General features: G+C 36.8%; 3 protein-coding genes across 5 annotated transcripts in view; 2 read left to right on the top strand and 1 right to left on the bottom strand.

Annotated features, from left to right (window-relative positions):
* Window positions 1–1,707, top strand: LOC128858394 (3'-5' exonuclease). Its single transcript, XM_054094643.1, has 6 exons — window positions 1–173; window positions 241–467; window positions 530–757; window positions 822–963; window positions 1,094–1,195; window positions 1,262–1,707. Exons 1-6 carry the CDS (start codon window positions 138–140, stop codon window positions 1,496–1,498), a joined length of 972 nt encoding a protein of 323 aa, XP_053950618.1. The 5' UTR covers window positions 1–137; the 3' UTR covers window positions 1,499–1,707.
* A 6-nt stretch (window positions 1,708–1,713) lies between these two features.
* On the bottom strand, window positions 1,714–3,367 carry LOC128858389 (protein hemingway). Its single transcript, XM_054094628.1, has 4 exons — window positions 3,034–3,367; window positions 2,234–2,976; window positions 2,037–2,175; window positions 1,714–1,873 (listed from the first exon to the last, which is right to left on the bottom strand). The coding sequence occupies exons 1-4, from the start codon at window positions 3,169–3,171 to the stop codon at window positions 1,724–1,726; spliced, it is 1,170 nt and encodes a 389-aa protein (XP_053950603.1). The 5' UTR covers window positions 3,172–3,367; the 3' UTR covers window positions 1,714–1,723.
* A 13,036-nt stretch (window positions 3,368–16,403) lies between these two features.
* Window positions 16,404–18,946, top strand: part of LOC128871998 (patj homolog) — a 102,486-nt gene continuing 99,943 nt past the window's right edge. For all 3 annotated transcript variants that reach the window (XM_054114244.1, XM_054114245.1, XM_054114246.1), the window contains exon 1: window positions 16,404–16,583. The gene's annotated coding sequence lies outside the window, so the exon portion shown is untranslated. The remainder of the gene's footprint in view (window positions 16,584–18,946) is intronic.

The raw sequence follows: 18,946 nt of genomic DNA on the forward strand, positions 1-18,946 counted from the left end.
CTGGTTTGGCGGGCAAATTGGCAGCTGATTTCGCTTGAACATGTAAAAGTTTTGATTTGTTTTCGTCAAAAGAATAGACAGTTAAAGTATCTAATTCAATTGTAATAACATTTAAAGATAAGTGAATTCTTACTGATATGATTAAGCAGTGTAGAAAAAGAAATGAGGACGATGTAAATACTTGTGGATTACCACTTGATTAGGAGTATTCTTGTATACCTCATTATTTTACATTTTCAGGACATGGCATCTGCACCATTGGACAAGGAAAACAAAATTGAAGATGAAAATCCACCAAAGCGACGTAGCGCACGTTTGACACGTAACACGCGCTCCATGGCTGAGGATGATATTGTTATACCTGAGGAAATAGAAATCAAACGCAAGTTGCCCTTCATAAAGTACAAAGGCAAAATAAAATACTTTACTGAAGGACACGAAATAGCCGAAGCATCGGATTCAATATTGTAAGTTGCAATGATGGCAAATTTCTGTTAGATGTTAATGAATTTTCTACCCCTCATTATAGTCAATGGGTGGAAAAGCAGGTACACACGGAGTTGGTGCCCATGGCTTTTGATATGGAGTGGCCTTTTTCATTTCAAACTGGACCCGGTAAATCCGCCGTAATACAAATATGCGTAGAAGAGCACTGTTGCTACGTTTTCCATCTGACCTACTTGAAGCGTTTGCCTGCTGCGCTAGTGGCATTGCTAAAACACCCAAAAGTGCGACCACATGGAGTAAATATAAAAAGGTAAAACAAATTATATGTAATGTACGATTCGTAAATAAATTTCATGTATACACTTTATTTGCAGTGATTTTCGCAAGTTAGCGCGTGACTTTCCAGAGGTTAATGCGGATCACCTTATCGAGAAGTGTATCGACTTGGGTGTATGGTGCAATCAAGTGTGCCAAACAGGTGGGCGTTGGAGTCTAGATCGCTTGGCAAATTACGTTGTAAGTTAATACAGTGCATCATAGATTACAAAATGCAGTTTTGAGGAAATGTAATGATTTATTTTTAAAAGCCTTTTTTTATTTATTTTTTAATATATTTAATATTATCAATTATATTCTTTTACCTCAGGTCAATCAAGCCGTAGACAAGAACAAAAAAGTGCGAATGAGTAAATGGCATGTCGTACCACTCGATGAGAATCAACTGTTATACGCATCCATTGATGTTTATGTAAGAGAAAATGGGGTTTACATAGCATCTTTACATGTGTATATCTTATAATATTCTATTATTTAGATTGGGCAAGTTATTTACCGTGAGTTGGAGAAACGCGAACAAACTAAACTTAAGAACGAACTAGAGTTTAAAGAAACAAATGGGGAAGCTGCTTTTAAAGCTATTAAGGCGTTAGGGGAGACTTTTCTAAATAAAACTGATGACATCGGAAAGTCCGAGTCGGCAGAGGAAAACCCTAAAACAAAAGAGAAACCTCAAATGAAAAGAGATATTATAGAAAAATTAATAAGCCATTAATCTTAATGTTAAAAATATTTTTTCTTTCCAAACATATTTTGGACATTGTGTGGATGGTGCGATTTAAATTATATTGATTCGTTTTATTTTTACCATCCACTTAATTCTTAATAAAAAAATGCTCCTATTTGCTTAAATGATCAAAATATGTATACATTATATTTTTCCATTTTGTATCCATTAATAAAGGAAGTCTGTAACTGCACAAACCTGAAACATTTATTATTAACTTAAATTTTGAACGGCTGGACGCCGCAGTGATATCGCCTCGATGCGTCGTTTAAGCCCTTGATTATCGAGATCAATCTGTCGTTGCTTCTTTTTACGGTTGATGGCAGCGCTGGTGATTCGTGAGGTCGTAGGTAATGTAGCGAACTGATAATGCAAAAATGATATGGTCACCGGTATAGTCAATAATATCTTATAACGTTTTTTAGAGTAAAGATACAATAATCAACAGAACACTTTCATGCGTCTTTAATATAAGTTTTTTCTAAAAAATTGATTATTATACCACAAAATAATGGCTGGCACTCACTTTTTTTGGTTTCGGCGCTATCGACTGATAGGTTGGCTTCTGTGAGAGTATTTTCCGGAGCAAAATGTGATTGTGACGCTCGATTTCGCGCATTCGATCATTGGAGAAGCTCCAACTTTTTCGTTGATAAGCCCGCATTCTACAAATGTAAGCAAAAATATGAAAATACTAGTAAAACACACTACGTTACCACTCACTTCAATTTCTCATTCGAACCATTCGCCTTCAAAAAGTTCAAATGGAATGCATAATCATCTGAATTGAAACTAGTCGGCGTTTCACTAGTAATATGCACTTCAATACTTGGTTCATATTCAACAAACTCCTTATCCGTCTCCTTTGGCGCGTATTCATCATCGTTTTCGGTGTCGGAAATGTTTTCCGAATTTGTGTGGCATTTTTCAATCGACGGTATGTTTAATTCGATGGTTTGCGCTTTTAATGGCTCTTTCAGTGGTTCAATTGACATATCCGCTTGTAACAATTTGTTCACCACCAAAACATCATCACCTTCTATTACGCCTGCATTTGACACCTCATTTTGAGCACAACTCAAATGGTTAAATTTCTCCAGCAATTCACCTTCATTTTCATCCGCTGTCAACCTTGATTTCGCATCGCCATTGTCCGAGATTTCGTCCACAACGCAATCATCGCTAGCGTAGGACGGAAAATTTGGTATTTCTAGAATAGCTAGTGATTCAACAGGCATTCTCATGCCTCCCTTCATTCGTGCCGAGCTGCCCCTGCGTGAATCCACTGGTGTTCTATGGGTTTCCATGGCGTCATCCATGCACATGGGTTCTGTATTGATTTCGGCAATAGTTTCACTAACAACAACATCCTGATCATCTTCTGAGGAACTATCAAAGGGCAAATAGTTATTTTTTTGAAAGGAGTTTTTGCGTCCGCTGAATCCATTTTGCGCATAGGTATACAGCTGCAACACACAATATTTTGAGATTTTTTATTTTTGTACGTCTGTACATGAACTTACGTTATTTTGGGTTGTTACTACTGCCGCTTCGTCCTCACTTTCACTTTCCGTTTCTGAAATTTCAGGAATCTCGTCCGTGTCGTTCTCAAAGGATTCGTTCGCATATTTATCTTCATCTGAATTCAATTCAATAGACATATTCGTTTAATTTGTTAATATTTTCTCAGTTTATTTTTATAACATTAAATAAACAAATGTGTTGAGTAAATTTTCAATTTTCGGAAAATTGAAAAATAGAAATTAAGCACATCAGTTATGAAATATACATATGTATGTGTGTATGTATATATGTAGATTTGACAATTTCGTTTTGAAAACAAATAAGTTGCTTGTAAGTTGGCGGTGCGCAAAGGCGTGTTTCCTGCTTAGTACAATGGGCGACTGACTACCTATCTTACCAGTGAATATTTGGCAGCGTAATGTAGGTTATAGTAAATATTGTAATAATAATCGAGAGGGGAAGAGTGGCGTTTTTTTGACAACGTGTGCTGTTTGGTGGTGGTTTTTGAGCAAGAGTTTTTGATTTGTTCTTTTTGAAGTCCTACTACTTCCGCTGCCGGAACTGCACCTGGTGTGAAATCGAAGAAGTAAAATACATATTTTGCTTATACAACGTTTTGTTTTTATACTCTCGCTACTCACGTTGTAATTGGCATCACAATTAATATTCAAGTATACCAGTAAGCTGTCATAAAGGTACATATGTAGGAATATACACACATACTTAGGTATCTAGTAGTACAGGGTGGCCGGTGGCAGGATTAAGAATTAAAAGCTAAATTAAAAAAGAATTACTAATGGAAAAAGCAGATTTAATAACTATTACAAAGAAGATAAACGCGGATTTTATATTTTTAAGAATTAGTTTATTTAAATGCTGACCGTTACGTTACGGACACACCCTTCGAATCTAGCCTCCGTACTTTGTGGCACTCGCTGCCATTAACCATTAACCTCACGAACGATATTTTCTTTTAGAGTTGAGATGGTCACTGGTTTGTTCCATAGACTTTACTTTTGAGGTACCCAAGCAGAACAAAGTTTATAGAGGTAAGATGAGGCGAGCTGGGTGGCCAGGATGTGTCACTGAAACGGCTTATCGCCATGGTATCTCTGGCCGTGTGCGGCGTGATGCCATCTTATTGAAACCATGTGTGTGTACTAAAGGAAGGATATTCTCTCATTATTGGTTGGAAATAATCGTTCAACATGCACCGATAAAGACACCATCAACATAAATTACTAGCCCTCGACGACTTAACAAAAAATGCTCCAATTATTCCACTGCTTGACAATGGACATCAAACAGCCACTTTGGAGGAGGTGCGCAAAGGCGTGTGAAGGGGCTCCGTTTTTTAAGGAGGTTAAAATCAAAATGACAGAAACATCATCAAAGGTGCCGTTTTTCCAGTGGTATGTGGGACATGATCCCACTAACACTATAACAACCCTCCTTATCGGGTGAACTCCACCTTGAGACCGTGGTAATATTTCGTCAAGGTGGAGCCGAGTTTATGTCTATTGACACAACAGGTACATGCGTCCAGGTTCGTCTCAGATGGGCGTATGTATGTTATACGCTATTGATAGTATCCATAGCTGCCCCTTCATACGTGGTTCCGTTGCAAATGCAGCATCGGAAAAGTTGTTCGTAAGTATTACTGACATGTCGTGAGTACTAGGCTCAGGCGTCTGTGATTTATCGTCAGTTGTAGGCAGTCCACCTCAAGTCGAAAGCTGCTGTTGATTTCTTCGAAGCATATCGCGTTGACACTCTGCGCGATAAAGATATAGTCCTATCAATGTTGTAAAATTGTTTGCTGCATTCCAGCAAGTAAGCAGAAGTGCTTCAAGCGTTAGCCGCTCCTCTCTGAAACGATCGCAGTAGAAGAATACGTGTTGCGCACTTTCTATCGCGTTGTTGCAGTTTGGCCAAAACGGAGTGTCCTCCAAATTAAACGGATGGAGATACTCCAAAAACCAACCGTGGCCACTCAGTAGGGGCAGCTGCTTTTTTAATAGTGCGCTCTGTCCTATAGGTGACTAATAACGGCATTATTGGTTATTTACAAGCAACCATTCTTGTTGACCGGAACCTTCGCACTCATGAATTAAACAAATCTTCATCACGTAAACGTCAAATATTGTAACGTAAACAAAATCACGAATACTTTGCCTTGAAATACACTTCGATTACGAACGCACATTTTCACCCATCCACCGAGACATCGTGAGTAAATAACACGCACGAATGACGAAACTAACATGGTCCCCTCCCGCATACACTCAGCGGTTAGAGAGAAACTGTAAACTTAAAACCTAGTTCTGCCACCGGACACCCTGTAACATACATATGTACATATATATATTTGTCTGCGCATGTGTATACATATATAGATGCACTTATTCACATAGATGCATATGCATGCATGTTATTAGATACAGGGCGGTCCATTTAAGATATATTTCTGAGAAATGAGCTATTTTTTCTTGAACATCATTGGGAAATATTCCAAACTGTTTTCGAAATGAGCTCAGAAATGCGCTAGGCGAAACCAAGCAAGTCAGCACAGGGAAAATTATTGGAGTGTGCAAGAACGTGGTAATGTAAAATTGAATGTAAATTATTAAACAAATCAATAAATAAACAGGAAACTATAGCTTAAGCCCTAATCCGACTAGTATAGTAATGTATAAGTATAGTAAAGAATCAATGCAGATCCTTAAGGCAATTCAAGTTAGTCGAGAGATAGGGAAAAATTGTTTCACAATGAGTCACTGCGAAGCCAGCTGAGTCAGACTCCTTATAAAATCTCTTTTCATAAATATTGAGACTGGTTGTTATTTATAATAAAATCATATTTAGATAGCCTATTTTAAAATTTGGACGGCTCGAAATTGGCTCTATAATTTCAAGTAAAATCGGAATCTGCTAGAAACGAAACCGAAAAAAAAAATTTACTCGCCCTAATGTATATATTATATACATATATAACGGGGAAAATTAACTTTGGTTATATAATTTTTTTTAATAATATATATTTTTTTTTGTAGCACCTTGTATAAGTATAAAAATATTAGCCGGCACAACACTCACAAGTTTATTAACTAAATGCTACCAAAATATTACACTTCGTACATATATAAGAACATATGTAAAGACATATGTTTATATACAGACAAATAACTATATACATATATCGGGTGTTTTTTAAGAGCTTGAGAACTTAAAATTATTATACAAACCAGAAATATTGTTGGTATGATTTTATTTTCTTTATAATCTGGTAGATAATTTGATGGAATTAATTACGGTTACAAGTTACACGGCCTATTGATCATTCCAATTTTTTACTTTCTACTTTTTCCAATAAATCTGAATAATAAATCTAAATGAGCCTAATAAGCAAAAATGCGACACAAACGATGGTCATTTGGTTTCAATTCTTGCACGAGCTGTATTTTATAGGCTCGTAAGCCACGCTCCTTACGTAAAATTTTCCGCTTAGTCGAAGGACAAAGCCCAACAAGTTGAGAACGCCGACGAATCGACATCCCGAAGTGTTCTTCCTCAACACTTCGCTCTATGAACGGAACGCTAACGAGTAGATTTTTTTTTTTTTTTTTCAAAGTAAATTTCCACAATTTGGAAGCATTTTTGTTTTGATGTTAAACGATTCGCGATGACGTGCCAAACTTTACTGAACAGAAATGTCAACGCAGTTTGGCGCAGCTGTCAAACCATAATTATCTACATCGATATTTCTCATGTAGTTAAAATAACACCCGATACATGTTTGCATATTATAAGTGCATATACATATGAGGTCTACGGCTTGGGTGAGCAATTGTTTCCCAGGGCAACGCTTCACTCATGCGCATTAGATGGTAAACAGTTTCATGTAGCAGCCACTACAAATGAAGTAATAAATTGTCCAAGGGGAATCTGTGCCAGGTGGTGGCACTGGAACACAGCAACATTTACATTTATTTTATTTATCTATTTATTTAAATATATTTTCTATGAATTAATTTATAAATTACATTTTAAGGCTGCGCTATTACAACATATACGAGTACAAGTAATATATCCCCAAGGGTGGTCGAAGAATTTATACTTCGTGCAGTAAATTATGTGCCCTTAACGTATCCGATAACACTGCCCTGCAAATTTCAATTTTTCTGATGCGAATAAGATGTGACCTAGTGTTCCCGAAGGGAATTTTCGCGCTGAGCACGAATCCGAGTTTAAAAATTTTCCATCACGTCAGGTTTTCAAAAAAAAGGGGGTTGAAACCCCTAAAAATAGCGTATTTGGCCATTTTTCAAAAATTATGGAGCAGAACCCTGACGTGCTACGATCTTCGTTATTGTCAGTAATTGAAGGTTGAACTTTGAAATAAGCCCAAACCCAAATTGTTCGCATGCACCCTTAGAGTAGGGGGTGTACTTTATGTATTTTATCAGGTGTGCGGTCGTGTGTCAGACGATGTATTAGATTTGAAAATTTGAATTTGACTTTTTTATTTCTTTTTAAATGGAATGTTTAACTTCAGATTTGTAATCAGCGACACTAAATAATATACCTTAGGAACACTGCACTTTTCATTATATCTTATCTTGGGTGTAGATAAGTTCCTATGTTCATTTTTTTCCCTACCCCCGTAGACATAAGGACACCCCCTACTCTAAGGGTGCATGCGAACAATTTGGGTTTGGGCTTATTTCAAAGAGCAAAGTTCAACCTTCAATTACTGACAATAACGAAGATCGTAGCACGTTAGGGTTCTGCTCCACAATTTTTGAAAAATGGCCAAATACGCTATTTTTAGGGGTTTCAACCCCCTTTTTCTCGAAAACCTGACGTGATGGAAAATTTTTGAACTCGGATTCGTGCTTAGCGCAAAAATTCCCTTCGGGATCATTAGGTCCCATCTTATTCGCAAAACCGATGCAGGGCAGTGTAATTTTTACACATTATTTTCTTTGTTGTCATTAAGGCTTTATGGTTCCTTAAGAAAGTCGCTGAGGTTTGCCATTTTAGTTGTTTTTCATCTCTTAGTTTAGAGATTAGGTGAGAGAAATTTGGTGATAACTGATTCTAGATAAGGAACTTCAGCTACTAATGGTCAGCTTATGACTTTATTGACGGCGTTGTCTGATAATTTATTTCCGCTTATTCCGGTGTTAGGTGGTGTCCACAATATAGAGGACAATGGCAAACCTCCGAGTGTATTTCTACCATGAAAAAGCTCCTCATAAAAATATCTGCCGCTCGGAGTCGGCTTGAAACTGTCCCTCCATTTGTGGAACAACATCAAGACGCACACCACAAAGAGGAGGAGGAGCTCGGTCAAACACCCAAAAAGGGTGTACGCGCCAATTATATATATATATACTATATATAGTTTTCTGCGTTTGTAGGCAGAAGAGCTTGGTGAACAAACGTGTATACGATGATGTTTACACGTATTTTGTTTCTGCATTTTGAAAATTTTAAAATCAAAATATAAACAAAGAAACAAAAAAAAAAAAAAAAACAAATAAGAAGCAGGTCTCTTTGACTCGCAAAATACCAAATCATAAAAATAACAAATCAGCTGCTCCAGTACAACCACCTTGTATGATTTCGCTTTGAAATTGTAAATTTTTTCCATTTCATTTTTTTCTCTCACAAAGAGAATTATACAACAACATAACCGTTTTAGGAGAGCTGTAAAAACAACTGTTTGAATACATTTCTTCTTCAATTTCTTATGTGTAAGCTTCTGTAATTTTATAATCTTTAACATCTGATTGTTTTGTTGACCATTTGATCATACATCATATATTCGTCTTGTTTGTAAATTCTTGCTGACAAAAATTTGTTTTACACAAATTTGCAACTGCCCCTCTAAAAGAAATGCCAAAATTGCGCTATCTCCTTGCAAGTTTTTGGCGTAAACGAACGTGGTTTTTAATAACTTGTACAAATTATTGGATCGCGACCACTCCTAATAATACAAATTCTTATATCTATGTACATACATATATTAAATATAATATTTGAATAAAATATCGTCTTCAAAATGATTTCAATATTTTCATGAATTGGAAAATTTGAAGAAAAATTACCCTGGACAGAGTAACTACAGAGTAAATACTTGGCAACAGCAAATGGAGGAAACTGCAGTTGTGCTCCGCTTCCAAACGGCACATAGTTTTTTATGAGGAGTTTTTTCATGGCAGAAATACACTCGAGGGTTTTCCATTAGCGACTGGACTAGAAAAAAATGTTTGTATCATTGGTGTTTCATGTTCAGAGTTTCGAAGCCAGATCCTACCGAATGATAGTTACTCACCAGCCCAACCACTATTTAAAAAAAATAAGTAAAGGAGGCTAAATTCGGTTCGGACCGAGCTAACGGGTCATAACTAAAGTTCTGCTTTACTTTGTTTGTAGTTTTAGCATGCTTTGCTTTATTACGCGGAAGTTACGTAACTAAATACTTTATTGCATTATTATTATTTTTTTTTTTATATAAGTAGTACCAACATATTCGTTACAATAGCTTGAAATCAACAATATTTTCGGAAGCTATTTTACGCTTTTATTAACAGAACTTAGAGGTAAACAATTTGCATGTGCCCATTTTAATGAGGAGGGCATGCCAAAATATTCAAGCTACCTTTAACAAAAAAGATCCTAAAGCCACTAGCAAATTGTAATGTTCAAAGCCATAAATTTACAAAACATTGAAATCACTCAGAATTAAGGTGAGAAAGAAAAAGCGGTATCCAGTGCTCACAGAGAATCAGATTCAAACGGTTAAAACTCAGTATCGGCGGTTGTGCATAAATTACAAAGACAAATTGTTCATTTTGGATGGCGTTTAATTAAATCATTTTTCAGTGATTTTAAAAATCGAGGGCTGGAAAGCCCAAAATGTAAATCAATTGAGACCAATCAACTCATCCGAGACGATAGATAAATTGATCATGTAAACGTCGACACAGTAAATCCATTGTTTCACGGGCTGTATGTAAAGTAGCGCTGTCCTGTTGGAACCAAATGTTGTGAAGATCAGGACTTCAATTTCCGGCATCAAAAAGTCGTTTATCCTTTCATTATTGCGTTCGCCATTCACTGTTACATTGGCACCAGCTTCGTCATGGAAGAAATATGGGCCGATGATTCTTCCAGCCCATAGGCCGCACCAAACGTTTGTTTCCAATGAATGTTCTTGAATGGCTTCGGGTCGCTCTTCAGCCCAAATATGGCAATTTTGCTTATGATGTAGCCATTAAACCAAAAATGGGCCTCATCACTGAACATTATAACTTGGCCGGAGCGCGCGATGAATACTTTTTACAGAGCATCGATTTCGTACGATGTGTAAACGTTGTTGAGGTGTAAGTCTTTCCATGCCGAAATATCAATGAATACTGAAAAAAATTATGTATTTAGTTTGACCGTAATCTGTCAAAAAAAACCCTATTGAAAGAAGTACGTCCAAACTTATCACCCTTTTTTATTGGATGTGGCAGTGCTAATTTTTAAATTTTACTTGCGCCGAACTTATTTTCTTGGGCTTGACATTTGTACCAAATTAGATTGATTTTGCTATATTTATAACAGAGATACCAAATTTTTTTTTTTGTGGAACTTACACTGATATGGGAGGTGAGCTAGACCGATTGCACCAATTATGGGCTTTAGCTTACTTTCTATCAAAGTAAGGACCCTTGCGGAGTTTCGCGAAAATGTCTAAACTTTTTTTGGAGTTATAGCTTGTATGCATCCGACGGATTGACAGCGTGTAAAAAATTAATATATTTATCAATATTTACATCGGTCCTAAATGAGCTTGGGAGCAGTGCGTGCACCAATTCTAGGCGGCTTTTATTAACCCTTTGCACTCGTATGTCACACTGGAGGTGACAATACTAATTTACTCTACAACTCGTATGTCACACTGGAGGTGACAATACTAATGTATGCCTGTAACCAATAGCACTAAATAACTGTAAAATACATACGGTATTCGAGATCTTACACAGTTATAATTTGTCAAGTTTTGTTAATCGAGTGCAAGTCGTGCACGGAATCAACATCAGATGTAGAGAATCGACTTGATGGAAAACTCCACATTTTAGTACCTCATCCGGGGAAAAAACATAATGATTGTATGGTCTGTTCTAACAGAAAAGCTAAGGGCGAAAGGAAGACAACTGTTTATTTCTGCGAAACATGCGAAAGACATCCTTTTCTTCACGTTGGAAATTGTTTTAAAAAGTATCACACTGTAAAAGATTACAAAAAATAAAACATTTTATATTAATAATTAATGAAATAAATATAATACGTTGAATTCTACGACTGTAAATTACTTTAATTCATTTAGCTAAAAATAATAACAAGTTGACACGCAACAACTAACAAATACTAACTGATAGAAAAAGTAGTTTCTAACAGTGGTCGGTTATATGTACCCTATGATCAGAAGGTACCGGGAATTTTTAATTTAAGCGAACCGAAGGCTTAGTGCACCATGAGTACCTTCCATCGGGGCAGGCAGTCAATAAAGAATATTATTTATCCATTTTGAAGCGTTTGAGAGATGCTGTACGTCGCAAACGGCCGGAAATGAGGCAAATAATTCTTGGATTTTGTATGATGATAACGCGCCATCGTACTGAGCCCAAATTGTGCTGGATTATTTGACCAAACACCAAGTAAATACTATCGTGCAAGGGCCGTATTCACCTGATACGGCCCCGTGTGACTTCTTTTAGTTTCCCAAGTTGAAGTTACCACTTCGTGGAAGGAGATTTCAGTCAATAGAGGAGATTAAAGAGAATGCGACGAAGGAACTAAAGGCCATCCCTTCGTCGGCCTACCAGGGGTGCATGGAGGACTGGGTTAAACATTGGCACATGTGTGTTGCTTCAGACGGGTCATATTTTGAAGGAGATAAAATAAGTTTGCTTGAAATTTAACTCTGTTTTGTTTCATTTAAACATTCCCGATACCCTCTGATCATAGGGTATATAATAAATTAAATATTTGACTAATTTGAATTGCCTGTAATTAATTACTCAAAACTTAGGTAAATAATGTGCTGTTCCCGAGGAAATATAAAATTCGTCATTTTGTGAAGCCATCATTAAATGGTGTAAAGCTAGAATAAGGAGACAGAATAATTCTCGATAAGAAACTAAGTTGGAACATGAATGTAGAGGAAAGGGTGAGGAAAGCTACAGGACGCAGGTGGAGTCTTTCTTCGAACAATACTCATTTACGGGATTATAATCTGAAGTTCTATACCTTAATGAGGTAGCTGTTTGGTAAGACAAAAATGTTACCACCCGGCTAGCACTAATTCCATCTTTGCTCGTATATCTTAAAGAGTTGGCTGAATGTTTCCGCATACATATGAAATGTATGGAATCGGGAGTAATCAGCCGATTTATATATTTCCTTAAAATTGTCGAGAACTGCTGGTGCTTTTCTGGCAGAAGTCTTTGCGATCCTGTAGGCATGCAAAATGCTTAGAGAACGTAAGAGCGAGGGAGATATTAATATTTTTTCCATAGTTCCAAATTAATAAACTTCTGAAAGAAGGAGATAAAATTTCTCCCTAATAGGAACATAGAGGGAAATGGAACTGCTGATGAGCTTGCCAGGAAGAGGACTGAATTGATTTCAGAGACCTCCTACCCGGTCATCAGCACCCCCTGACTGTCGTTAAATGGGAATTGCACAACCTATTTCTGAGGAAAGCGCAGAAAAGATGGAGCTCCGTTTCTGCATGTGCTATTTCGAAAGCCCTGTGACCCCAGTACAATGTACAGAGAACTCAGAAAGTCCTGTGGACTCATTCCAAGTCAGCTCTAAGCTGTGTTTACCGGTCATTGGACGATCGGCTCACACGCGGAAAAGCTATGTTTGCCATTTAACCCCCTTGCAGAAGCTGTGGGGACCTTCCAGAGAAAGAGACTGTTTAGCACTTTTTCTGTAAATGTCCAGGCTTGGTAGCTAGACGATTAAGGTCACTGGATGCTTCTTTCTTCGACAGCCTGGGGCAGTGCACCGACCTAAATCCTATAAATTTTCTCCATTACATCCATAGCTCTGGCTGGCTGTGGATATCTGTCTGTTGGATGTCTCATAATGGTATCAAAACGGCGCTTCAGTGCTACTTGGGGAGTGTCAGGGTTGTACTTCAACCTTTTCACCTACTTACCTACCTTCTTTGATATGGGTGCCAGGGCATAGTGATATACAACCTACAAACTGCGTCGTGCAACCTGCAAAGCGTGGGTTGATAGTTTGACATGTAACGCTACAAAAATGATTTACCCAAAATGGGACATCAGGCGATACTTAGGAAAGGGAAAACGTTTCTATGTTCGTTGCTTTGATCACAGGCAACTAGGTCCACATTCTCAAACATTGGACATGAGGTACGTCTACTAAACTAATATATGTACAACAAAAGTTTCATAAAAACTTCAGTAGTACATGGAACATTTCGAAAAAAAAATTATATTTTGAATATTTCAATAAAAAAATGTATTTCTAAAAACTAATAAATATACTCTAAGATATTTGTATTTATTCTAAAGCTCCTTAGAGTCGTAGTTTTAAGTTAATTTTTTTTTTTTTTCATTTAGAAAACACAGTTCATTCTACGACGTGTATCATATAAACCAAAGTTTCAAACTTTGTATAAGATTCACAAAAAACCGACAACTTTTTATAAAAAACTTAAAACTTTTTAGCCAACATTTTTAAAAAACTTTAAGTAGTTCGTTAAATTCTAGTATGCTGTGATGCAAGTTTGAAGTGGCTCAAAACTCTCTTTTATTTTTTATGATTTGTCTTCCTGACAGTTGTGCATTTTCTCCAAATATTATGTGTAAAAAACTCAGGATGTTTTTCTTATATGGAGAAAATCTTGTACAAAGCTTGCAGCTTTGATTTACAGGGTGGTCTATATAGTGTTTGTTTTTTTATTATATACTTGTTGTATTCGAAAGAACAAAAATTCTCATTATTTATGGAATACGATTTCATTCATGTGGCTGCCTCGGATGGTTTTGCAGTAGCTCATCCTGTTGATCCAGGTGTCCAAGAGTTTGGTGACGATCTCAAACGAATTTGGTGCGCAAAATATCGATTGTGCCATTGGTTGTGTGAAAGGGCATGATATCCTGTTGATACCAAAAGTCATTCAATTTACGACTATAAACAACCCTTTATTATGCCTCTGTAGCATTCACCATTGTTCGAAATCGAGTTTCCAAAGTTGGCCAGCGCTCTACATTTTTGTTAAAAAGTTTTCAATATTTGCGAACGTTTCTCATGCATAAAGCGGTTCAACTGTAAAATACTTAACATTGGTTTTGATATTTGCGATAAAAATTTGAATATTAGAAATGAATGATGAAAATTAATTGACTTAGTGGAAAATTATCCGTGTTTTTATGACAAAATGCAAATGTGGTCATTAATTCTACATCAATATCAGCTGTTCATGGATATGGCATGAGTAATCGACAAATTCTGTAATATTGCGTCTATAGTTACGGTTACGGCTATGGCGTTATGGCTACGGCACCGCTATGGTAAATGCAGTTTTCAACGAGTTTTTTTCAAATAATTTAGATCAACTTGTGATTAATATAAGGCGTTTTTCAATAGGTGTAAACTTCATTAGTATACATTTCATCATGGAACGCTACACACTTGAGCAACGATTGCAAATCGTGCAAATTTTTTATGAAAATAATCGTTCTGTTGCTGCTACTTTAAGAGCAAAAAATCCAAAAAATCATCTTCAGTGATGAAGCTCACTTTTGGCTCAATGGCTTTGTCAACAAGCAAAATATGCGTTACTGGGCAGAAAGCAATCCACACGTGATTCATGAGGCACCGTTGCATCCCGAAAAAATCACTGTTTGGTGCGGTTTACATGCCGGCGGCGTGATTGGCCCATATTTTTTCGTTGACGAGAACGATCGCCACGTTACTGTGAATGGAAATCGATACTGCGACATGATAAACGATTATTTTTGGCCGCAATTGAATGGTATGGACTTAGACGACATGTGGTTTCAACAGGACGGGGCCACAAGCCACACAGCACACGCTACAACTGATTTGTTGAAGAGTAAGTTCGATGAGCGCATTATTTCCAGAAATGGACCGGTCGAATGGTCGCCGCGCTCGTGTGATTTGACGCCTCTAGACTATTTTCTTTGGGGTTATGTGAAGTCATTGGTCTACAGTAATAAGCCGGCGACGATTTGTGAGCTCAGAGCCAATATTGAACTCGAAATTGCAGGAATTTCGGCCGATTTATGCAAAAGAGTGGTCGAAAATTGGGTTCAACGATTGGACTTCGTAAAACGTGCACGCGGTGTCATGCAAAAGAAATCGAATTTCATACTTAAATGTATATGTTCAAACTCGATAATAAAAAAAAATTAATTAAAAAAGTCAAACCGTTTGTGTTTTATTCAAAAAAAAGTTAAAGCGCTCTTACTTTAAATAAAAATTTGGCCATTTAAGGACAAAACGGTAGACAGTCTAATATTCTCTGGCCAATAGTCCTCCTTCAACAACTTATGCTTCCATTGGCTCATTGCTGCGCCTTTTTGGCATCCGCACTTCTTTGTAGCCACCAACAACACCATTCAAGTTAAAAATAAAAAAAGCTGTTAATCTCAAATTTAGAGAAGGGTGAGTTCATTTTAGAGGAAGGTGGCCTCAAATGAGCAGCGTAACTTGCCGCAGATGGAACTAAGAAATCTCGATGATGAACTTTGAAAACCATGATGAAATTTCTTTAATGTGTTTTTTGTTTTTTAAGGAAGATCAAATTAAGCCGGCGAAATGCTTTCGAAAGTCTCGTCCATGGACCCTATCACGAGGCAGCTAATTATTAGTTAGCTGTAAGTTTTCCATTTGCAGGACAATAGCAAAGCATGAGCCGCAAATTAGATTAAAGACTCGCCCTAAACACCTTTCAAGGTTGTATGCGCATCTAATAGTTTTACTTTAGAAATCAGAAAATTCGAAAATCCTTTTGATATAACGACTAAGCGCGCATTCCAACCGCAACCAACTTTAAACGTAAATATTACTTGAAAAAAAGAAGAGAATACCATAGTTGCGCTCACCTCATCGAAAGGAGTTTGCGCAAATACAATTTTCGTAAGTTTTGACATACCGCTGTGAGAGTGAACGAACTGCAAGCAGAAACAGAACAAATTTATTACATTAACTTGTGCTGTGCAACCAGAGTACTTATGTGGAACAAAAGAGAGCGCGACAGCGCCTGCCAGCCAACACAAGCGAGCGCGATTTCAATCGGCCAAGAAATCTCGTTGCGTGCGGGTGCTGCTGGTGACAACGCGCGCGTCGACCACAAAATAGGAACAGACAAGCAAAATATATATTTTTCTTTTTCTATTTTTTGAATAAAACAATTATCAATACATAATATTAGTGACATGTGGCAAATGCAAAAAAAAATCGTTACTATGATAGTGAAATCAATTTTGTAAGTGAAATGATGAAAAAGTGTTCAGCGAGAAAAGTAGAAGAGAAATTTTTCAAGATGTTTTGAAAAAAAAAAAGTCTTTATACGCTGCAATAAGCAAAATATGTGAAAGTGAAAAATGGATTTTGTGAATAAGTAAGCAATGACGAATGAAATGTTGCTTAAATTGTTAAATCAATAGATGCGGTACATGTTAGGCTAATCTAAGCCGTGCTCGATTGTACTTTGGTGTGCTGGCCGCAACTCTTAATCGTAATTAAATAAAGATTAAGTTATTTTATGAAATCCAAAGAAGGCAAAAGTGAAGCAACAAAAGCGTTTTCAGCGATTATTTATTCAAACAGAAATATGTATGCGTATACGTTCGAGTGTGTGTGAAATGTAGTTAATATACATATGTACTTACTATATGTATATGTTTGTGTACTAGGTCAATGGCAGCGACAATGGCAGCCACGACAATTTTATAGTAGTATGTGCATATGTATATGATACCATCGACAAACAACAATCAAACAAAATGCCAGGAAATAATGAAAATTGAAAATGACAACAATAACACTTCATAAAGCTCCACAAGATTTGAATAATTTGCGACCGAGTACAAGCGAGCGGTGGCGCAAGTAAGAGGCAAGTGCAGAGTAAAGAGTGGATATGAGTATGAAACTAACCCAAACCTGCAACAAAACGTTCAAACAAACAAATGTAGAAGGAGTAAAAATATAAATATACAAAGAGCGACAAAAAGCGTAGGAAATGTTGCAAGGGATATGCTGTTATGCTTTATAAAATAATTTGCTTGCGCGCACAATAGGTACAACGTGGCGGATGAGCAATCAAGGCGTTAAGGCCAAAGTGAGAATCAGCGAAAGTCAGTGTCGGCTGTAGATCATAAAAAAATCGCAATCTACGCCTATAAGGGCACACTAACAAACATAAACACACATACATATACATATGCACACATGTAGCGACGGGCAACGGAAGGATTGTGGCGCGTGTGCGCCTAATAACATAGAAATCACCGAAAAGACAATGACCAAAGCCGGAAAGAGAGCAACAGTAAAATTACACATATACATATATGCATGTATATACCTATATAAATATATGCTGAAATGCTGGATTTTTCATTGTGCTATTTCTTGCAAATTAGATCAGATTTTTTTCTGAGTTTAGTTATTTGTCACCCTCTTGCGCTTTTGCTTTAGCTAAAAGTAATTTCATGTAATAAATAATGCGGGAACCTGCTACTTACGGCTTTTATCGATTTTTACTTGCTAACTGGCTTTCGAAAAAGAGCAACTGGCTAATAAATTGCAATTAGGCGCACGTGTGAGTGTTGGGAATGTAGGTTAAGTTGAAGACTAACCGCCCATTGCTGGTCATTGACAGGGAAAAACAGTGGGCGCGAGGGAAAATTCATGCGAAACAGAAAATGGTATATACATTTGAGCAATAAAACCACGCGCTGTTCGCAGAGTCCATATGAAGTGCAACCATTTTGCGATTCTGCCATTTTGTAACCGTTTTTGTATTTTTGGGCCTGAACTATTGCTTCGGACTATAAAAAAAAATACTATTATTAATTAACTTTACCTTAACTTACCTTTATGAATTAACTTTACTTAATTGGCTACAAGCTATTACATATTTTGTAGGTTGAGTAACTTTTGCCAATTTTGGTAAAAATATTCACCGGCAATCTTCTCCAAGCATCTCTTGAAGCTAATTTTACATCATTACAATTTTTTGCAAATGCTTAAGTAGCTGGTAATTGCTTGGGGAAGTGTTCAGAAGTATTTCCAAGGAAAATTACCGATTGCCTTTTCATGATTATTTCAATACTGCATTTCAACAATAATTCCAACCGAAACATTAGATAAGAAAGATATTGTAATTGCATCTCAATAATGCAATTCTAAAGAAATTGAACCAATCAAAATTTAGATCGATGAAATTAAACAGAGAATGCCCGTTGGGCTCGGTTACCGCTACCAAGGTTAGTACCTGACTACCATACGGAGGTACATAGGTTCAAAACCTCAGACATGCAACACCAATGGATAGAAGAAGTTTTTTCTAATAGCGGCCTCTCTTTGGCAGACAATGGCAAACCTCCTAGTCTAATTTCGCCATGAAAAAAGTTACTCATAGCAGTGGTGGCGTAAAATTGTAGGCTAGCGCAAAATTAACCGCCCTTCGATGCATCGAATTTTGAAACAACTGAAGTTAAAAAAAAAACTTTTTTATAAATTATAAGTGGCGCAAAATTAATCTCTTTATAGCAAGATTTATAATTTTTGCAAATGTCGTCGTACGTCAATCACAATTAACAATTGTAAACTAGACAACTGCAGTAT

The sequence above is a fragment of the Anastrepha ludens genome, chromosome 2 (genome assembly GCF_028408465.1).
Source record: "Anastrepha ludens isolate Willacy chromosome 2, idAnaLude1.1, whole genome shotgun sequence".
Classification (NCBI taxonomy): Eukaryota; Metazoa; Arthropoda; class Insecta; order Diptera; family Tephritidae; genus Anastrepha; species Anastrepha ludens.